At 40.9% G+C, this 24,078-nt stretch overlaps 1 protein-coding gene across 1 annotated transcript in view; it reads right to left on the bottom strand.

Moving 5' to 3' along the window:
- The window catches only part of dner (delta/notch-like EGF repeat containing), a 50,727-nt gene extending 30,351 nt beyond the window's left edge, over positions 1-20,376 (bottom strand). The window contains exon 1 of the mRNA XM_071496780.1: positions 19,816-20,376. Within this exon, the coding sequence (XP_071352881.1) occupies positions 19,816-20,163 (348 nt within the window). The 5' untranslated portion in view covers positions 20,164-20,376. The remainder of the gene's footprint in view (positions 1-19,815) is intronic.
- Positions 20,377-24,078: the final 3,702 nt, after the last annotated feature.

Raw genomic sequence — 24,078 nt, 5'->3', positions numbered from 1 at the left:
TAAGTCTTAGTATCCCTCATGAATGGACAAAAGTCTGAAATGGGAAAAGAACTAGATAAAAGAGGAACACTGGTATATTTTCCACAACAACCTAACAATCAGAAATACAAGTACTGTAATGTTTATATGGAGTCTCTGTCCATCAACCTACTCAGCTACAAAAAGCAGACAACGTTAGCAGCTAGCTAGTAAAGAAGGATTAACAAAAGCTAAAAATCCCATTTTTTTGCTCTTCAGAGTTAGTGAAGGCCAAAATATAGCTGAATGAAGACTTACTATTGGCCTCATGTTTCTGAGATGGCCATGAACTCAGTGCTAATGTGAGGCTATTTATGAGCTAACTCGTTAGCCACAGCTAGTCTCAGCTGAGGAGGAGTGGTGGCCGTCTTTCTGCCTGAATGATCTGACATTTTTCTGCCGCCTACTGGCCAAAAATCTGTTCATGTACATTTTAAAATTTTGAGGTGAAAACTGGGCTGTTTTCATACAGTTCACTACGTTCTGAAAGAGCATAGCATGACAGATAAAGGAAATTTGAGTAGTGTGAAATTGTTTGTGCTGACTGATTATCTGGCATGGCTGTCGACGTTAAACATGGTCACCGCAGGGCAAAAACACTTATTGGTATTTTGTTTTCTTCTAAATGCCCTGGTTTCTTCCCAGAATCCAAAGACATGCAGATGTACTGGAAACTCTATCCTGTATGTGTGAATCTGAGTGTGAAATAAGTTTGCTTCTCTATACTAAAGCTGTGATGGACCAGCAATGTGTAAAGGATGTACGTTTGCACAGTTCATGCTGGGACAGGCTGTGGTATGCACCGCAGCACAGGAGAAGTGGATAGAAGTAGAAATAATTAAATTTCATGACACAATTTTTATGGTTTTTGAACATTTTCAGAAAAAAACCAATAACCTGCCCGACCTTTATCTTGTCACCTGCCATCAACTCAGTGATGTTCAAAGACAGGTTAATGTTGTGTTTCGAGCCGCTGCTTTAGCATGTAAGCAATATCCCGTCAGTATTCCAGGCAGACATTATTGTCGTTATGATTTATTACACCCGTCAGTCAGAAAACCATTCAGCATGAAACCCCTGATGATCCAGCCTCATACGTTCTGCTGTCAGCACAGACACAGCTTAAATACGCCATTTCAGATACTCAGCCGGACACTTTTCCCCATTTCTATCATGGTCATTAATGGAGGAGCAGGTGATTGGTTGGAAGTACTATGCTGTACTTTACTTTTCAGCTAATAGCTAAATATCATGTTTTTTTGTTGTTGTTTTTTTTTTTTTTGTACCTTTTTTGTCACTTTCCTTTTCCTTTAAGCCTTTTTCTCTAACAAACTGAGATTTCAGTTTTGGCAGGACTGCAACAGCAGTGCCTGCCCTACAATCTGGACTATCCCTGACTGACTGAGTGACCATATTTCCACCACTGTTCAGCCAAATGATTTAGAGTTTCTGATGTTCTATTAGGGAGCGTTTACTGCTTTCAGTGTTGCCAACTTAGTGGATTGTTGCTAGATTTAGATACTTTTTTCAAACAAGACTTGGTATAAACCTAGTATACGGCTGGACTATGTATGGATGCCAACCAGGAGTTTAGGGCTACACCCCTTGTTAAGTTTAGTCTACTGAGATGCTCTGGTTTCCCGGCTGCTCGGGAACTGAAGGGAAGCGGAAGAGTGCTTCCAATGAGTTGAGTCTCACAGCCATTACAGCATATAAACTACTTTCATTACATGTATCATTATTACTATAGGGGGTAAAGGAATAACTAAACATCTGACACACCAAACAAGAGAGAGCAGGAGAGTGGGAGGGAGAGAAAGAAGCAATTAGTAAGTGACAACCAATGACAGTCTCATAAAAATGGATTCAGACAGCCGGGGGTTTCATACATAACATAACTACAGAACCAATCCCGTCAACTGTCGTGGACAAGGGGAGGGCAAAATAAACCCAAAACCTTGTCAGTACAGCGAGCTAGACTTTGCATTAGCACAACCACTAACACTGGACAAGGTCAGTAAAGTCTAAGTATTGTGGATCCCAGACGTAGGCTGTCTGCTGAGTGAGAGACGAAATAAGAAAGATATTCTGTCGCTTCTGACTTTCTCTCCGAGTGATCATTTTATAAGTAAATATATCTGAAATCATAGCACATTCTTTGTCTTTCACCTGTGTTTGGTGATTTTTTTTCAGACAACGTAGTTGTTATAAAGTCAAATTTACTCGGTTTTGACTTAGTCCTGTTGGACAATGAAAAGAACACACATATCCTCATCTTCCTGTATCATGAAAACAAAATAACATTTTAATCTTTTAAGCCTGTGAATAAAACTGAATAATTGCATTATTGTCTTTGAGTCTGACTCATTAACATATATTAATAGAGACCCAGCAGAAACAGATTAGAGACCCACTTCAGGGACAGTGCCTTAGTTTAAGAAACACGATAGTGTATAGGAAAAAAAACTGTCCTGAGGTCTTTGCCTGTTTAGTGCGAAGCAGACAGACATGAATCAAATCATCAACCATGAAGACAGTGACAGCTGTCGAGTGAAATAAGAGCTGAGGTGCAAACAAGGCTTTTCAGATTTAAAAAAAACTTCAACACACAACCAAAGTACTTTAATAAATAAATACTGTTAAAAGAGCAAAAAAAAAAATTTAGTAAGGGAACACAAAATACATTTACATTGAGTGTGTAACAAATTAGATCACTTTAATGAATCTCTTTGGGAAACTGGGAAATGGAAACATTGTATTCTTTTTCATTTGCATTTTGTCTTTGTTGTTTTGTCAGTATGATTTGTAATATTGTGAAACTAAAAAAGGTAGAAGACAAAAAAGACAATTCACATGCACAGATGTCCTCTTGTGCTTCTTCCAGGGTTTGGACACAGCCAGTGGAACAAGTACGCTTGTCAATATTTTGTCCCAGTTTCATCGGTACGCCAGCAGGAGCACCAGCAGCAGCTCACTGTGAAAATCCAGCTCTTCAGCTTCAACACCATGAACTGTCAATGCAATTACTCTGCTGCACTGGTGTCCTCAGGTAAACATGGTATCTTTTCCTCTCTTAATTAATGAAAGAAAGTAATTTTCTACTCAATATCTTCAATTGTACAATGTGTGGTCTCCAGAGGATGAACTCTTCACCAACTTGTTTCAACATTTTTTTGAACACGTCCAAGCTTGTAAGCCATTTTGGGTATAAACTGAAAGTGGAGTGAAGAGTATCAGCTGCCAGTCCTGCTATATGCGGGATGATTGACAAGTCTCAGACAGAGGCAAGACAGGGTGAGGTGGTGATCTCACTGACACCATGAACCACTGTATGAGAGAATGTGTCTGGAAGTCAAAGCTAAAGTCACAGCTGCACTAATCAAATGTTTTCATATTAACAATGGATTTCATGACTACTTGCATATGAAAGTGGTCATTCCTAGTGACAAACCCACCAATTATTATCCCCTGACTGCAGTTCCCATCAGCTCTATGAAGCATTTTTTTCATCTTTTAGCTCATTATTTTGGGCTTTCTAGCCCACAGTTTTGCAACACAGCTCCAAATGAATAGTTTCTCTGTGTCTGCTGGATGTGGCAAGTGTTTGCTTAATCGGCCATCATACCACCTTATTAAGTGATAATATGTCAAAGCTGCGTTTTTAGCTTCTTCCACTGGCCAAAAAAAAACCAATGAAGGCAACTTTAAAGTTGCATCAACTTTTTACCTTTAAGTTGATTTGCCAAACTTGTTAGGAAACAGTTGCTTATTTACACATTAGCAACATTTACATTCATTTAGAGGCACCTGATAAATGTAAGTGTAACATTCACTCTCTTTTAGCACTGTCTCCATCAACTCCTGAGGAAAATCTGCCTTCAAGTCTGTTAAATACTCCACAATGTACAACAGCTTCTTGGTAACTTTTTCTACTGTCTGTGTTTTCAGATCCTTTTCACTGAAAACAGACTCATAAACATACATTATTATTCACACAACAGCCTTGGGGGAGTGAAGCAGGAGGAAGATTGATTACATTCATTCACTCACTCTCTCCTAACACCTGTCTAATGATACCACTAAACAGCTCTGCTCAAGGTAACTTAATGCAAACATTAACTGCTTCTAGAGGAAGAATTTCAATCCCCAAAACAGATTTTCCAGTAAAAGTTTCTCATATTCAAGCCACTGCTGTCCACATTATTAGACTAAGCCAGTGAAGAGCCATGTGAAGCATCTTAATGTACACACTACACTACTACTACAACAGAAAACATGGAAAGACACAATACATGTTCATAATCACCATTGAAATTGGAAAAAATACACAAAACAAACAAAAAAAACTGCTCTTTGAAGTACTGGCTCTCAGTACACATAGTAGGCCTACATTTTCCAAAATCATTTCCCAAATCATTCTGGGATAAAGAAAATCTGCAGCCATCTGCTCCATATTCATCCAAGTGGTTGTACCATCCAGTAACACAGGACGATGCTTGTGTTGTGGCCAGAAAGTGCGTTTTTGTCAGCAAGCCTTTAATGTTATCTATTTCTGCACATCAAAGCATCTGCCATCCCTCCCTCTCTCTCTAACTTTCCCATCACTTCCTGGCCCAGTGGCTTCAAAGAGGAACTCCTCTTTCAAAATTTGGATCCATGAGACCCACATAAACATGGCCGAGCACCTTGATAAATTTCAATCGTGCCTTGGTGCATAAAGAGATGTAAATAGAGGAGCAGAGGGAAGATGGTGAGGGGAAAGCATGCTAATGAGATGAAATATCCCTTTAAGCTCTTAATTTGCTGTTCAAATGATATATTTTGCATCACAACATACGTTTTTGTTTGTTTGTTACTTTCAAAATCAAACTTTGTCTATTCTGCTCTTCTGTTTTTACATTTACTTTTTGTTGTCATATTTTAAGTTTCATATATTTCAAAAATAAAAATCTGTCACTCAAACGCCCATAAATGGCCGGAGGTCACTCACTTTGCACCACAGGGGTCCCTGTGCTTTCATCAAACAAATGAATGAATTAAATAACCTGCCATGATTGCCCGACATCATCACTCAAAAGACAATTACCTCTCAACTCTGCCAAATGCCAAAACAGACAGACAGATAGAGGGGGAGTGATGCAAGAAATGAAATCAAGAGGAAGAGGAGGAGGAGAGGAGTAAGGAGAATACTAAGTGAGAGGAGAATGATTTAAGAGAGGAGGCACTGCAAGGCTCTATTTATACCTATCCAAGTGGAGCTGGGGCTGCAGGGGACTTGGGCGTCTCTTCTCGAGGGCTGGGACACAAATGTCAGTCTTCTCATTCTGCCAGACAGGTACTAAAATGGATCAGGAGCTCTCAGACTCTTTGTGAATTTGTCAGAAGCTGCTTTTGCAGCAGATGCACTAACAGATAGATGTTTTTTTTTGGTCTGGTATTACATCTCCTATGTGCAGCTCTTTCACATTACAGTGACAGCTAGTCTGTCTGATTGACAGATAATTTCTCTCGTGAGGAGAACACTTCACAACATTACCGTTAGTCTTGATTAGCTCTGACTTTAATAGCAGCAATGTGTCAGAGCTAGGACTACAGTATTTTTGCTGTCACAACTCAAACAGACTTGAGTTACAGTTTTTGCGCAGAGCGAGAAATTTCATCTGTTTTACAACTATTCATCCTCTAATTCTTAGCTTGCTTCACACACAACATCCACAACATTCAACATGAAAAATTAGTAATTTGCAGTCACCAAGAGCCGCTTACAAAGACTTACAGCTGCTCTTGTTGGCTGTCGACTTTTCTTATTCGTTGTAGTTCATAATTTAAACATATACATGAGCTAATTGAATCATAAAATTTGACTTTGGACTAGTGATCTATAAGCTCAAAGTTTTCTTGTTGTAAAAAAAAAAAAAGTATGCATCATGTGCCACTAGGACAATTGGCAGCTAAGACTATGGACACTCACACAAAAAGACTTTCAAACAGGATTTAAAAGAAGATTAAAAACAAGCTAAAATAGAAAGACAGATTAAATGGGATAATACAAATTACGGTACAGTTACAGGATTACAAGATATGAGTAAATTGTCCCATATTTCATTTAATAAAAGGCAGTGGAGAAGAGATAAACCTTAATCCCTGATTTAAAAGAGCTGAGAGTTGGAGCAGACGTTAAAATCTCTGGGTGTTTGTTCTGGCTATGTGATGCGTAAGAACTGACTGCTGCTTCTCAGATTCTGGGGACGGCAATCAGACCTGTGTGAGACAATCCTGAGGTCTGGAAGATTCATAACAGAGCAACAGATTAGAAATGTGTTATGACCTATGTTGAGACACGGGTCCTATTTTGTGGGCCTCTCTAACACTCCAAGAAGTACAAGCCATAAAGACCTCACAGTGTGATACAGTGGTTCACTTCAGCTTCAGCTTCTATTATGATGGAGCCATCTTTTTCCTCTGTAGTCATTGTAACCAAGGCGTTATAGATAAGAATATAAGTAGAAGCATAACTTAACCAAAAACATTGTTTCAGTTTCATCTTTGTGTAATTGAGGAAAATTGTGCCACATCCAAACACTGATTTGTTCAAGTCACTTACTTGCATAGTCACCTGTTGGTAATGTTAAATAAACCTGTGTGTTGTCAGTGTATCTATGGTATGATACATAGTTGTCTTCTATAACCTGAGTCAGTGAACAGAAGAGGCCCGAGAATGGAGCCTTGGGGAACTCCACATCATTTTTGTATGCCCAGATGTGTGATTTCTGATCAATAGACACTAGTCACTGTCCTTTAAATAGGATTTAAATCACTATAGCACAGCTGCAAAACATTAAAACAGATCGTTAATGGTTGCTTGAGGACATCTGACAAAACTAACAACCAAAAAAGCATTAAATCTTTGTCAAGACATTTATTTATTTTTGTGACGTTTCATTGTCACATTCAAAAGTCACAGCACATATTTTATTATTTATTTCCTGTTAGAACAGAACAGCCCAGTATATCAATGTATTCTATACTTATTGCAAAAACAGCACACTATAGCAGTTAACATACAGGGCATGCTGCACACATTAAGTATGTCACAGGTACTTGGGACAAAGTTTTCCAACCATGTCTCCTGGCTCATAAACAGCAACAAACACATCTCCTGTCACAGTCAGTACACTGGGATTTGTTTGCAACAGCCCTAACACCAAACTCAATTTCAGCCCTAACTGTCCTCAAAAGGATCTCTCACAATCAAACCATGTAGTTTGCAGGCAGTTTATGGGCTTTTGAGAGACATAATTGCTGAAATTATCTCATGAGGAATAGTTAAATCCTTTTAATACCAACATCAGTCACCAGCAAAAGCCTTCACGAGAAATAGTAGCTTTAGGTTTCAGCATGAAAGTAAGGAAAGATTGGTATACCATAAATTACCATCCATGTATATTGTATATGTATATTAGCCCGAGTCATGGTCGTGGCAATGGTTGATCACCCACAGGAGAGTATGAAACATGAGTAGGATTATGTCTTTCTTTCACAGTTACAGTCTGACAGTCGACTGACTGTATGTGTGCATACTGTTCGTAACTCATATATTTGTGTCAAGGACAGTATAGCAATAACAGCACTCGGGCAGCAGCAGGTCAACACAAAAGACAATGATTTGGATGGAAGCCCTCCTTCTGACTCCTTCTCTGTGTGATATTCTGTCTCACCATTGCTTTCTGCATAACAAGTCACTACCCACTGTGATACCACTTGCTGAGGAAAAAGAACAACAGTTATTATAGGTTACAGGAAATGTAGTGTAACAGGTTTTTTAGTGTGTGGTTTGTGTATCTGAAGGGTGAGTAATAGCACAAATAAATGTCTTTCTACAGGAGAAAAACTCTACAATGCAGCATGAGACCCTCTGTCTCTCTCTCAGGCCTCAGCTGGTAGAGATGGATGTCATTCGGTGCTCTGATCTACGAGCTTGCTCTTCACTCTGACCTACATACACAGAAGGTTCTTTGCAAAACAAGATATCTCCTCTCTTAAAAAAAGGTGACACCTACTGCTAACATGATTAAACGTGTGTTGGCATAAAAGCCAAACAGTTCCTGGAACTGGATAAAAGACATGAAGTGGCTTGAGGCTTTTGTCACTTTTGAAAACTAAGTGCATGATTTTCAGGTCACATTGTATTGTTTTAAATTGGTATGTAGCAGATGTTAAAATAGTGAAAATCCCCCTTTGCTTCATGTCAGGCTAAAAATGGGTCTGGAGCTGGTTCCGCTTCCACAGGGAATTAGTCACTGAAAAGCTGAAAGTGTAACATCCTGTTCCCATTATCACTAAAAAATCTGATGTAAATTATCACCACTCATTTTACCTGCCTCTCAGGAAGTTGGGTAACAGCAGGGAGGCTATTGTGCACAGAAATAATTCAGAAAAACAGAAAAAAAAGGACTATACAAAAGAGCAACACAACATGTCATTCTTTGTTTGATTTGTTCTGTTCCCTTTCTGAATAAAAAAAAAACCCCTCAATGAGCACAGGAAGTAGCTCTGACATTTTCTGCTTGATGATATATGCTCTCCACCTGTTGATCTTTTGGCTCCCCTCGTCATTGCTCTGTTGCCATGGTGACCCTACAAGAGGAATGGGGGCATTGCAATGAAAACTGGGCCTCACAGTAGGAGGTGACAGTGGACATGCATCATCGCTCTCCTCCCACAGGCTTTGTCCCCGAAGAAGAAGAAAATGTTCTTAGCAACCACAACAGTGAAGACGCAGCTTTTTATTCTGTTCGAGGAGCTCCGGATCATCTGACTGATTTGCAACACTGCCTTCAGAACATGTTCAAACAGTGACAGAGGAAGGGATGACAGGAAGGATGATCTGAGCCGACAATATCAAATATGATAGTGGATTTTTTTCTGAATAGTCAGGTTTGGCAAACTTTGTAAAAGAATACTTTCTGGTGTTTATATTTTTGGCTGGACTGCAGTTGTGGGGCCAAACTGACTGACTGAGTGACTGAGTGATAAGGTTACACCATTGGTTGGCCGGCCTAGTGTTGGTCATTGGTCATTGCTCTTTGAAAATGGTTCAGCGCAAACAAGATGTGTTGCCAACCTAACGCATTTGGTTCCTACTGAAGATGTAAATCTTTAAATACAGGTCACTGATATACAGTTTCTTAAAAAAAAAAAAAAAGTTAAATAGTTCCCTAAAACAGCTGGGTACTGTAGACTTTCCCAGCATTTTTTGTGAACTAACTGTTTGTTGGGAACTATTCTCAGCCGTGGATTAATACACACTCGGTGCTCTTGTGAATATTTCTGGCAACAGGATGGTTTATGTGGGATTTAGTCAAAATAAACTACAATCTCCATGTTCACGGTAATAAAAGAACATCATCGGCACCCAGTGCAATGGTGTGGGCTCGTGAGTTTTTAGTGGTCTTTAGACAACAATGGGGCTCTATGGCTCAGAAGGAATAACATACGGATACTCATACTTTGGCTCCAAAAACAGTATTTATTGATGGAATCAAACCATTGTTGGTTTTGATCTAACCTGTGAACAGAACTCAGTAAAACCTTGTGGAAAGCTTGATCACAAGCCAAGGAAGAGGTGGTCAGTTTTTGGCAGATGCAGGATTTCTTAGAGGATATTGATATTAATCTATTTTTGTTATTTTCTCATGAACTACTGAACTTGAATAGAAAAGGGTACATTTATCCCTTAACTGTCACTTTGTGTATTTTGATGCAGATCCACGTGCAGAGTCAAATATTTTCTGTTATTAAGATAATACATTCTATATGATTGTGCAGGTTCGGCAAAGGCATGCGCTTTCTCTGCATCCACTTCTTCTTTTATTGTTGAATGTGTGGTTGTATATTAATGTCTTGAAAAATCCCTCTGCATCTGCTTTACAAGGTATTCCTTACTTCTTTATTCTAAGTTAGAAACTTGGTGTTGTTAAAAGCTGTTTAAGGCATAGTGTGCATTAAAACAGGCTCAGTATACCTGGTTAGATCTGTGATCATTCAGTCCACTTCCATTCAATCTTTTTGAGTATAATATTTAAAAAAAAAACACCAAAACATACAGCTTATTTTGGAAAAGTTTAATTGCTTTATGAAATGCTGCGAACATATACTCAAAAGCCAAAAGAGGGCAATCTCATAATCATGTAACACTCCCACTGATAAGCAACAATTGACTGGTGATCAGTGAGGTTTGGTGTGATCAGAGCGAAGCAGTTGGGGGCAGATGAATCAGCAAGAGATGAAGCCCCAGGATCAATTCTTCCCAGCAGAGAGCTCGACTCTGCCCCTCCACAACTCAGACTCAAGTGTAACACCCATCACTGCCTACTGGTTCCCCAGCACTGAATATAAGATTGAAAAGACCAATTTCTACACAAACTGACAGACCAGCAGGGTTCATATTATATAATTTAAACCATAAAGTCTCCTTTTACAACATGGGGAACATTTGAGAAACCTTCGGTTTTAGTGTTTGAGTTATATTACATAACAAATTACATATGTTATATACTGTACCTTTAGTAAAGACTATTTTGACAATTTGAGAGAATTTAGGAGTACTGCAAAGCTGTTGCAACACTTTAAGTAGAAATGCAATATCATGCAAGTAAACAGTGTATTTTACGTTCATCAAAAACAAGTAATTAATACCAGTGTTTTCTAATAATTTCATTTTATTTCAGCATTTTGAGTTTGATGTTACTGCTCTCCTCCCACTAGGATCAAAAACTCTTTTAACAAAACCCAATTTTAGGTGAACTTTTTCATTATTTCAGGCTGTGTATTTACTTTTTGATGAATAAATTTCCAGCACAATCCCCAACAGACAGCCAAATTTTCCACAGCGTCTCTCCTATCAAGTGGCAGACAGGCCCAGCTGTTAATACGAGCTAATCTCTGTGTCTAACGCCAGAGGCTGGCGACTGCGCCCCGCTCCTTTCCCTGTCGGAGGTGCTCTGCTGGTGCTGAAGGGATTTTTTTGGATTAAGCTGGCATTTATTGTCTGCAGCTAAGAAAAAGACGTTCACAGTGCTCACCAGTACTGCGCACACACACACACACACACACACACACTCACACACACACACACACACACACACACACACACACACACACCGCACAGCATGCTGGCTTGTCTCCCAGTTGGCTTCATTAAATAAAATATTGTCAGATCAACTTAAATGACAAGTTCTGTGCGTCTGAAGAGGAGACAGCAAGAGTCGAGAAAGAAGGGCACCAAAGCAGAGGATGATACACACTCTAACTCAGCCGTCAGTACTCATCTACACACTAAAACAACCTTGTGCAGGACAGAGTCTGCGTGTCAAAATCTGTTTCTCCATCAATTTGTACTTCCTCTTTCCTCGAACCCTAACCCTAACCAGTTATCTCTGTAATACCCAACCGTGATCCAAAGCGGGAACAGAACTAAACACCAGACTGGCGCTTTAATTGCTCATTTATTTGTGAGACATCCATGTTCAAGTCTAAAGAGGAGGTCACGGATGTATTAAGAGAAGTTCATATTATTATTATCATTCATTTCAATAAAAGAGAATGTGACTTTGTGTCTTGCTTTGACTAAACCAGCTAACCAGCTAACTGTTTCACAGAGATGCTGATTTTAATATCGCTGAATTTCCATTAAATCTTCGAATTTGCAGGTTTTTCTTTTCCTGTTGACAGACAATGGAACAAGTATGAAATTGTGACTGAAACATGGCCCATTATGACTACATGTTTACTTCCAAGCCATTTCCAAAATAAAACCCTGATTTTATAACCAAAACGTCGTCTGACAAAATCATCACACACATAAGTTACAAACAAAGACTGTGCTATGATTTTGGCTATATTTACTTGTAAAATGATCACTCAGAGAGAAAGTGAGAAGCTAATTCATGCTGTGCGGCCAGCATAGAAAGGTGTGTCTGTAGAGGGAAAGCCAGACCTCATGCTTGTGGGGTAATACTGTTGACTCTCTTCTATGGTAAGTAGCTAAACTTTGTCCAACAAGTCTGAAAGGGTCTAAAAAGGTGGGAGTCTCGTGACAAAGCTGCCAAAGTTTTCAACATTGCCTGTAAACATTCCCTTATGACGTAATAGAGTCTGTTCACGCCAAACCATTTTGCAAGAGCGACGGCCAATAAGGAAACTCCAATGCTCGGCCGGCCGACCAACGGTACAATGTCGGCAACATACATTCACATCTATAGGGCAGGCCCCACTGTTGCAGTCCAGCCAAAAACAAATACACGTCACAATTTACGTAACAAACAAACAAACACACACACCTCCCTCCTGTCAATACCATCATTAATTTGACCGGAACGACAACTAATCATTAGAAGTGACAGTACAATGATGGTGTCAGTGAAGAGTCAGAGGGTTATTAGAAGGAGTGAATTACTGCTGAGTAAGAGCTCATCTGCCCTTTTTTTTTACATTATACAGTGGATGGTGACACGACTCGCTGCTCCATTAAAGATAAAAATAGCAACAAGGGCAGACAAAAAGCAATAAAAAAAATACCTACACTAAACCACTGGGAGAGATGTAATGACTTTTTTCTCTATCCAGGACAGGGAGGGAAGTTTCGCTGCCAGACACAGGGAAAATTAAAGAGCCAATGACACGGAGATAAGAGCTCTGTTCATGATGAGTGGTGGCGATAAAAAAAGAAATGTGTGCTGCAGATATGTGAGCAGTCAGGAGTGCTTAAAAAATGTTGTGACTCATTAGACTGTATTTAAGGAAACAAGGATAAAAAAAAAAAAAAAACAAGAAAGAAGCAGAGAAAAGATGAAAGACGATCACTCAAACAAATTTGATTATCTTGAAATTGTTGCTGGTGAAGTGGTTTGTGAAGTGGTCTGTGCTTTTCTGTGAATGGTTTTTCAGTTGCCTTTAGCAGCTTACAGTTTGACATTACGCATAACATTTTCATTTTATAACTTCTGTCTGACCTGAAACATATTGAGGAGTAGGAGCTACAGCTAAGAAGTGCTAACATAGTGACAACGCTTACATCATGATGTTTAGCAGCTTTAATGTTCACTATGTTCACTATCTTAGCATAGCATGATAGCATGTTAATATTTGCTAATTAGCACCAAACACAAAGTAATTTGTTTTTGAGGTATTACAATTAAAGTATTGGACAGTCTTTACAGTTCACAGTCCATAGTTTCCATCTGTCTGGGTACTATTAATGTTTGCAATGAAATCAATTTAATACATTAATTTACATTTTAATACATACAGACACTGCTTTAGCTGTCTATATGTACGGTGCACTACTGAACAACCTAACCTGGTCAAATACACAAAGGATACTAAATCAAATATATGAATTTTTGTGAACCCACATGTGACTGTAGCGATCAATATGAAGAACAGAAGTGCTTGGTGTTAAACTCCTCATTGCTACTGCAGACTGTATCATCCATATGTATCAGGGCTCACTAACCCATCTCACCACCACCTTCTCGTGCACTTCCCACTGATCAAAAGGCCAGGTGATGTGTGATATGGAAATGACCGAAGTGATTGGCCACGAGCCCTCCTGTTTAATGAAAGCAGCACAGCTCGCCCACGTAACATCTAAGGACATCAACATGAATAGATAGCTCAGTGATAAAAGCTCAAAGGAGTCTTTTGCTGATAGGTAGCTACTCTATCAAAGGTATCGGCAGGGTTATAAGCAGCCTGTTACCAAAGTAACATCCATTGCTTTCATCAAACCTTCTGTAACTAATTACATGGGGGTGCATGTTTCCCTTTGCAAACGATGCAACAGTTTGCAGCAGTTTACCATCTGTTTTCCAAATTGACTGTGAAATGCCATTAAGAGCTTTTACAAGGTTGAACTCTTTCTACTTTGGACACTTGACGAGCTTCCTCTTGTGCCACCCTCAGGCCAAAATGTAAACCTTGCATGCAAGATATCTTAATCTAAAAGACACATCTGCATCATGCTTAAGAGCTGATGAACTGCTTTCTGTGATTTTAATGACCCCACACCCTTAAACAAATGGTTTACTGTTGCAGGTTTAGCCTTACTAATGGTACATAGTCAAAAACAAATGTATGTTGTGGGGTGTAATTGCAGTAATTGGCTTTATATGGTCCTTTACCTTAACCTTGTGACTTCAGTATCAGTACATTGAGATATTTTGAGTTCAACAATGAGTAGTAGTGATAAGAAAAAAAACATTGAAATGCCTCTTTATTCATCAGAATCAGCTTTAAAGGTTTAACGTATGTTTGTGCATACAAGGAATTCGACTCCTGTTTCCGGTGGTTCTCAGTGTACTTACACACAGTACTAATAACAATGTCCAACAAAGCTACTGGTGCTGCATAAGCTAGTTCATATGAATATTTGAGGGCTCGTCCACATCTCTGTTGAGGTCACTGGTCTGCAAATTTTAAAAGACAGCTGAGGTGCAATCATTGGTGTGGAGTGAGAAAAGCAGTGGTGACCACACATATCCCTGTGGAGCACCAGCGGTGATTGTCCGGGAGCTGAATGTGATTATCTCCAGCCTCACCTGCTGCTTCCTGTCTGTCAGGAAGGTGGCGATGCACTGACAGGCGGAGGTGGGCACAGTGAGCTGGGTAAGTCTAGAGAGGATATTTTTTGGCATAAGTTGAAGTTCACAGAGCTCTAGAGATCTGTATGAGATTTTACGTCTCTTAAAGAGCTGCAAAACATCCTCTTCACAGATCCTCAGTACAGGTGGGGAGTCAGTGGGGATGGGTGAGGTGACTGCAGGAGGTGCACGTGGGTTTATCAAACCTACAGTAAAGCTGTGTTTCATTTACCTCGGAAATTAGAAATCAGGGCTGGGAATCACACCCGAGTTGACCATATTCCAGTACAACAAGCCGGGAGCTTGTTATTGATGTTGCTTGCTTGTTGTAGTTATAGTTCTCAATACTAGTTGATAACAAGTCATGACCCGGTATTCTCTGCAAACTAATATCATTGCAACACGTCCACGCATAGAAGTTGGACAGTACTTTGTGTATGTCTGCATTAATGAGACACACACAAGGCAGAAGTGCTAGTAAACAGTATATTACTATAGCTATCAGCCATCTTGGATTTTGAAGTTGGGATTGGTGAGGTTGTTCTGACTTTCTGAGTCAAAATTTGTCTTCAGGGGGCGTTCCAGTTTGAATTTCTGACAGGGGAAATTCCCACTTCCCAGTTCAAATGGAACCATAAAATCCATTCAGGTCATCAGCCAGCTGCTGGTGCTCCTCAGTGCAGGAGGATGCTTTCCTGTGGCTGGTGATGTGCTGCACGTCTCTCCACACTGACACAGAACCTGTTTTCCAGCTTTTCAGTGTAGCCTCCTCTTGCTACTCTGATCTCCATGGTCAGTGTATTTCTGGCCTGGTTGTACAGGATCTTATCCCCACCTCTGTAGGCCTCCTCATTGGCCTGATGGGACTTCAGCAAGAGGACAAGACAGTCCAAGGATATACACACATGGATATATATGTATATAACCCACACACACACACACACACACACACACACACACTCCTTACTTTTGGCTTCTATCTTCCCTCTGACTAACAAGCCAGGGTATCAAAGAGACCAAAGGATGGTGATGAGCTTTGAGCTCTGCTTAATTGGATGCAGCTCAGGCTGAATCTGTAGCAGCAGAGTGAATGGCCCTGGGAGACAAGAGCTGACCACACACACACACACACACACACACACACACACACACACACAGCCCTTCCTCACAATTAAGATGAAACAGCTTCAGGCTTTGTTTACTTTCACTGAGTTCTGTCAAGAAGAGATTTTTTAAAAAAACCCTCTATCATTACCAAATGATTCAGCCTGACACGTCTTTAAACTGGCAGGCTTGCAGGTGAAAGGACCTGGGGTGTAAATAGCAAGCTTATTGCTATGTTCTCATCTTCACATCTAATTAACATCTTTACTCTGCTACTGAGTCTCATGAAAATAAAAAATCTGCCAAGTGTGAGATCATTTAACTCATTTCAGCTGGAGTTAGATGAGAAAATTGATACCACTCTCGTGTGTACAGTAAATATGCAGCTACAGCCAGCAGCTGGTTAGCTTAGCATAGCATAAAGACTGGAAACAGCTAGCCTGGCTCTGTCCAAAGGTAACACAGTCTGTGTAGCAGCGCCTCTAAAGCTCATTAAATAAACAAATGATATCTTGTGTGTTAAATTTAATCTCAGTGAGATTAGCAGACAACCAGCAGAGACTTTGCCACTGCTCCTGGCAAAGAAACAACCCCACATATAACCCCTTGTCAAACTGTAACTTGTTGTTTTCAAAATCAGTGTTTGTAAGAATGAAATAAATAAGATATAACAGTTTAGTTAGTGAGCTTTAGAGGTGCTGGTGGGTGGATTAACCTTTGGATAGAGCAAGGCTAGCTGTTTCCAACTATTTCCCATTTTGCTAAGCTAAGTGGCTGCTCGCTGCATCTTCATATTTACTGTATGAGAGTGGGATCGATCTTCTCAACTAACCCTCGGCAAGAACATGAATGAGCGTGTTTCCCAAAATATCAAACTACTCCTTTCATATGCTCCTGCACAGAGTGGAAAAAGGAAAACGTCTGAAAATCAGTAAGAAGCCTGAGGACTTAACAAGATTCTTGTAGAACAGTGAAAGTGATAAACTTGGAGGAGTGAGAAAGCAGTTTTAAGTGTTGAGAGAGAGAACAGTGGTGAGCCAAACTCTCACCTGAGATTTAGAAAAAAAAAACATCATAACAAGCATCACAAAATGTTCAGTCCTTCACAGCTCTGACATGCTCTGTGTGAGTATATTAAACTACAGTCGAACTATCCGTTGCAGAAACAGCCAACTCACTTCTGTGTTACCTCAGATATGTCACCTCTTTCATCACCTTCAGTCTCACATCCCTTCTCCAAATAACGGTAAAATTAAAAATACATTCTATGTTCATAATGCCAGGCCTGAAAAGTTAAGTTCGGTCTGCAAATCCTGCTATGATCCACTGCTTTCATATAACTGAATGGCTGAGCGACCCAGCAAGCGCTCCCTGGACTTGCTTTATGTCAGAGGGCTGATTTGCACTGCAACAGCCCTATTGTGTTGTAGAGCAAGTTACCAAATCTATCAGGGCGCACAACAGGCCTTTCAATAATGAATAAGCTGGAGCATGAGAAGCCAATATCTCACAGAAAGGCCAGTGGCAGTGAATTCCAGCAGGACAGCTTACAAGCTGCCGTCCAGAAAAGGTGCAGGCTGATATGAAAACTCAGCTAGTTTAACAAGGAGAGTACATTTGTTTTCCCCTGGTGCCTGCTGCTGTGGTTGGCATTAGGCTGCTTTGATTCCTGCAGTATTAAACAGGGAGGAAAGCCACAAAGCAGGATTAGCAATTTAGCCAGATTATTTTGAAATACTGCAAAATATCCTGAAATCAACAGGTATGACTGAGCTTTAATCCTAAAGCTACTACTTTTACAGATTCAGCTCAGTTTTTGCTCTAGGCCTGCTTCGTGAAACGCGGTTTGACAAAGAATTTGAGATAAAAGCAGCAAGAGAGAGAGAAGAGGGTGAGTACATGATACTCATACATGACAATATTTCCTTACTAAGTTTCAAAACCAAGACATTTATCTCTGTCAGAAACGATTCATAGTTTTCATCCACTTGCTCTCCTTTTGCCTTTTTCTCTTCCTCTTTCTCTTCTCTTTAATCCCCCTTTTCTCTTCCCCTAACTCATGTCTCCTCCTGCTTTTTCTTTCCCTCCATCTCTTTCTTCAATCTCTCCTCCTCCTCTCTCACTGGACCATCTGTGTTGTGACGCATGCAGGGGACAGGGGATGGAAACCAGCATCGTGCTCAGCCAATCAGGTCATTTACCAAATCTCAATTGACTGCTGCTCCAGTTTCCATGGAGAAGAAACATCCAGCAAAAGAGATGTGAGGCAAAAATCAATGATCCCCCCCTCAGGCCTGGCCCAGAGCCCGTGCCAGACCTGAGCTTTGGCGCATAAGAGGGATAAACCTGGAGTGGATGTTGATGTCTCAGGATTTTACAGCACAAGAGAACTGTGGGCTCCGTGCTCAAGGAGCGGTCATTTATTTTTCTCCTCTTAGAATGAAAAATATGACTGACAGTTTTCCCCCTGTGCACGTGTTGTCCAGCTTCAGTTCAGGCTGTGTGACGACATCATCCTCTGTGGTTTGCGTAGAGCAGAGAGCAGGGAAGCAGGCTGCAGAGGTAACTGCAGCCGCTTTCTATTCTGAGAGATGAAATCAGGACAGCCAAGGAGACAGTGATCAGGTCCCTGGTTAAACGCTCCACTGAGTAGCTTCATTTCAGACTGCACAGCACCACCATGCTCACCTGTACTTCCACATGCATTCATAATCCAAGCAAGTATGCACCACATGCATGTGCACGTGTAAACAAAAGGAGGGGGCGTACGGCTGCCACCTGTTGGTGATCCTGCTAAAGTTTATCCAGTCACCTTGCTGTTTCCCTCACTGATGCTGCAGCAGACTCATTTATCCTCTGCTGCTGCAAGCAGATGCTCTCATTCACCTCAGCATGACTCACAAGCCTGGCTACCTATTGAGCCTATTGCTGCTGAAGCTCAGCCACAGTCTCCTTATTGTAGAGCTCAAATGGTTTATGTGGAGATCAATAAGTAATAAATTAAAACAAAAGAGGGCTGGTTCAGTTAAATGTCCTTGAATTGGCACAAGTGTAAGAACAATGCAGCAGGAAGAATAAAGGTGAGCAGGCCAACTTCAGGGACGGGTTAATCTCCATTAGACATGATCCTTGTTGTTTCTTAAACACAACAATACAAATCATTTGGCATAGATGGGAATCACCTTCTAATGGATTAACAGTTGCTGCCAACCCAATCCATTTTAATATCAACCATTTCCCTGCATTTTGAAATACATTCGACAATACCACAGGAGCTACTGCAACTTTGCGCGACTTTACAGAGAGAATATTTCCAAGATACTCAAGAACTCACACCTGACACAAACATGTAGAACGTATAGCCTACATGTACTCCCTCTCACACACACACTCACACGCTTCTACAGTTTCCAGTAGCCTCTCACTCCTTCCCTCCTGTTGCCACAGCAACGCAGCACTCGTCTCCATGTCTCAGCGACAGCACATGCTCCCATTAAAAAAACATCCGCGAACAGCAGAGAGCAAGAGCGCACTCTCACATACCGTCATCTAGCTACTGTACGGCACGCATGCAAATCACAACACTCTCATGATGCTGGTTCATCACATACATCATCCAAGGTGAACACTGTGGTTTCAGAAGAGAGATAACAGGTAGTAGTAAGTCACTTTTAATACAAGACAATAATGATAACGGCTCCCTGAGTGTCTAATATGCACAATACACAACAAGAAGAAACACCAAACTGAAACTATTCCCATCAAAATAAAAATAATAAGCAAATAATGCTCTTTATTTTTTTGCTTTATAAAGTAATTAACACATGGACCAGAAGCCTGTTTTCTCTGCATTGTGCAATTTCTGTCTAAAGAAGCCTAAAGAACAAACTGATCTCACACACACACACACACACACACACACACACATGCACATACAAAGGAATAGCTTTCCAAAAGCTAGGCAATAAGATGAGACACCCACACAGACAAGCTGAGTATTAATCCCGTGTTCATAGAGGTAGATAGAATAAAAAACTAAATGTGTTCATACCTCACAGTTGCGTCCCGTGAAGCCCTGGCTGCATGTGCAGGTGTACTCCCAGGTGTCCTCTGGCCTGCCAGTGGAGGGGAGGGCCAGGCAGAAGCCCCCGTTGAGGCAGGGTCGGCCTTCGCAGGGGTCTGGGCGAGGTGTGGCCTGGGTCGGGGTGGGCTCTGCCGGGGCCGGGGTGTCTGGGGCCAGCTGGAACGGGGAAGGGACGGCCCCGATGCTGCTGCAGCTGCTGTTGCTCAGGAGCAGGAGGAGGAGGAGGAGGAGATCCAGGGGGGATGTGAAGCATCGTACAGTCTGTGTGGGACGCCAGCAGGGAACTGCCAGCACACTGCACACACTCGTCCTCATCCTGATCCTCTTAAGTCTGGTTTCTTCTCTCTCTTTTTCTGTTATGTGTATCTTTATCCTCTTTCTTTAGAGTTGCTGCTCGTGTTGACTGGGCTCAGCAGTAACTGAGAGGTGTGTGAGCGAGTGTGTGTGTATGGGTGAGAGAGAGAGAGAAAGAAGGAGGAGGAGGAGACTCTCGGGATGTTAAGCCTCAGCTGTGCGCAGGGAGAATGACTGGCTGATGGTGAGGAGGCTGAGGGAGAGAAGGTAGGGATGCAGGAGGAGAAGGGGAGGGCTCTCAGCTCTTTTTTGTCTATGAGTCACAGTGACGACTGTAGCTGACGACACTCACACACACACTCTACCCCCCTCCCCACACACACACACACACACACCTCCTCCACCTTCACCCTCTCTCTCTTTCCTGGCTTCTCTTACAGAGACAAAGTGCAGAGCAGAGAAGGAGCTCTGCACCCTCCTCATTTAGAGTCTCATCATCTATAACCTCTCCTTGGAGCCAGGCTTCCAAGAAGAGAGAAAGGGAGGCGGCTGTAGTTGGGGGAAGACAGAGGAGAAAGACCAGAAGGAGGAGGAAGAGGAGGAGTTGTGTTGGTGGTGCTGGTGGAGAAAATCCTCATCAGCTTTGCCATAAGATTAGCTGCATTCCAGTGATAACGGGCGGTTTTACCACAAGGGAGATGATGAATCCGAAAAACAGCAGAATCATGCTGATGGAGTCTGAGCGATGAAGCTTGGCTAGAACACTGAAGGTCAGTCAAGTACTTGGGTCCTTCATTTAAGTGAAAGTACCAATACAACATTGTAAAAATACTCAGGTACTACATTACAACAACACGTTTTATCAGCAAACTATATGTGAGGTATTAAAAGTAAATTGTGTAACCTGTGTTACTGGTGTAACAAAAAGTTACGAGGGGTTGTGAGAGGAGGAATGAGCAGGCAAAGAAAAAAACAAAGTTCTGATACATAAAATGTGGTTTCAGTTTTTGGGCTTTACTTTCACCAGTCATTGAAACCTTGTCAGGACAGAGAGCCAGAGTTTGCAATAGCACAGCCACTAACACTGTGTCAGCCACTGCCAGTTACAAACTAACGAACAACATAAACAAATAACCATACTTACCGTTCTGATACGTCTTCAGGTGGCCGATTTTTGGTGCACAACTAGGTCCTCAGTCCTCAACAAACTCCTGAATCTGGGTCTTACTAAGGCTCAAACATGCAGCTCAGTCTCTGATATTTCCACTGCTAACCATCTTGATACTCTCTGCTCTTTCACCTGTCAACCTGGTGTGGGCGGGGCACAAGGTCTGATCAAGTGGCAAGCCACCGTGATGTCACCATTGGTTTGTGAACTGCAATTTAAACCTCAAGTTTGCGATTTGGCCGTTGCCATCTTGGTTTTTTGAGAACAGAAGAAAGCATATGTGGACGAGAAGGTGGAGCTGAGGTAGAGTGAGGGGTGGATCTGACCTGCTCTGTACTCTATCCTGATTGTCAGGCAGGTTGCCGTGTGTGGTAGCCTAGAGTCTGTCAATCACACGGTAGCCCCGCCATAATGCATATCCTGCTTTATCATGTATTTTCCTCTAAATGGGACCATAATTTAAAAAATGAACATCATGTTCAGACTTGAAACTAGTGATTGAGACCATAAACACATTAGGAAAATGTTTACTGAGGTAATAAATAAAGTGAATGAAGGGCCATTTTCACATTGGCTTCAACACAATCAGACTTATTTTTGCAAACACTGGAGTCGTCCCCTGATGGTCATTAGATAGAACGCAGGTTTAAGGCACCCGGAGTCTGTGTCCAATTTTGTGTACAATCTATGGGCCTGATCCAGAATTTCTCAATGAGGAAGTAAGCATATATATGATTCCAGCCCCAGTTTTTTTCCTTTTTTTCTCCTCACTTTTTGTGTTTAACATGGTTTCATGGGAAAAGTAGAAGCATCAAGTAGATAAATAATAAACTTGAACTTAAGTACGCTATTTGAGTAAATGTACTTGTTTACATGCTATTACTAGATTACTTTTAAACAGCTGCAAAAAGCAGAGTGCTCACTGTAAAACACCGTACAGGAATTTATTGGGATCAACTAATCTTTTCCCATGAACTTAATATAAAAATAAATTATTTATGAACTCTAGGTTTTATTTTCAGGCCACTTCATAACAGTCAAAATAAATTTTACTGCACCTGACTCAAGGTCCTTTGGCTTGAAATTTGTTGAATGAATGAACTGCTGAGAGTTCACTTAACTTTTTCTGTTTCTGAAGACACATCTTAAGCATATTAGCACACTTCCCACTTAATCCCGCTAAAAATGATCTTTGGTGTGAGTAGATGATGTGGTCTCTAAGGTCATCACTACGATCATCCACTTTAATTCACCATGGCACTGTCATGTTACAATTGTGAGTGATCTGAGTAAATAACTTGATGTGAAAATTTAAATTATAATGCATGTTTTTTATTTCCATGACCAGCCAAGTCTGCTTAATCACAAAAGCTGGAGTTAGCTTACTTTTTATTATCATGAACCAAAGGATAACAGAAATTTTTTGGGTTGTTCATTGGAAAAGAGGAAAACAAGTCCTTGTCCAGACTGCATACAACTACAATATTTGCAGTATTTCAAAATCATTTTTGGGGTGAATTTTGCTTTGAGTACACAAGGTCCCTGATCTTATGTAATGTTTCTTTGTTAAAATCCTGCGGTGGGTGGTCACGGAGGTTTTACATTTGACTTAATAGCCAATTACAGATCAGTGGTTTGTCAAGGACACTGAATATTAAAGGGGCAGTCCACCAAATTAACATGTCAGAGCCAATATACTGGTCATGAGGAGTCTGACACAGCCTGAGATGAGGGCATTTACCAGACCGTGATTTTGAGATGCATTATGAGGAGCGTAGGATCCAGCATTTTAGGACCCCGAAGGGACTAAAAGTCAAGATATTTGTCTCTCACGTGTCAAATTGGAAATTACTGGAGTGAGCCCTTCATTTGTATGAATGTGCGTAATTTACAAATCACATATCCTGACTTGTTTGGGCTTAAAAAGTTTAAATAGTTACGTTCCTCAGAGGGAGGGTTGTTGTCATTGTAGCATGCTCGGTATGACCAATATAAAACCCTGTGGTTGATAATGAGATACCAGCTTTACACTCTGGCCTCAACTTTTCCATTTCCATAATGAATCTTCCCATGGTGCAATAAATCTGTCACCTTACACCACTCCATTCAACTCGCTGAACACAGATAGAGCAGCAGACAAGAAACACATGGCGCCTGTTGCTGGTAACGCCAACCAAAAAGAGTCTTGTTGTAAAAACTGGTTATTTTTTCCTGTTGTTTACAGTATTAAAAAAAAACAAAAAACAAAACAAAACAACACAGTCTGCCTTGCTGAAATTCCACTGGGGTCACCGCTGAAAGTTGTCAGTACAGTTGATACAGTTGATACAGTTACAGTTGATAAACAGTATTCCAGTGAAAATGGGTTAAACCACATTTTGGTAATGGTTATTTCAACACCCACACATCTTATGTAATGTTAAATCCACTGCTAAGCTTTCTCTTGTTCTTAAGAGTTTGGGAACGCAGTGGTGGGCAAAGACCCAGCTTAAGCACCAATAGTGTTGTTAAACCGCGATGAGATCTAAAGGGCAACATTCCAGGTAAGTCAAATAGTTCACCTTTGTCACAGTCTCCATGGCAACTCACCTAAACCTGCCACAGAGGAGTCCCACTGAGGACCAGAGTGTATCAAGATTCGTCCTGAAAGATTATATTCAACTAATCACTGATCATCTTGAAGAAGACCCACCAAAACTGTTCAACTCTGCATGTATCTCAAAGGACCAACCTGCAGTGAACGCTTTATTGACAGTAATGTGGCAAAG

Source organism: Trachinotus anak, unplaced genomic scaffold, assembly GCF_046630095.1.
Source record: "Trachinotus anak isolate AG129_WGS33_773 ecotype Australia unplaced genomic scaffold, CSIRO_AGI_Tana_v1 ptg000014l, whole genome shotgun sequence".
NCBI lineage: Eukaryota > Metazoa > Chordata > Actinopteri > Carangiformes > Carangidae > Trachinotus > Trachinotus anak.
Note: the sequence above shows the minus strand (reverse complement) of the source record. Positions and strands in the feature narration are given on the sequence as shown.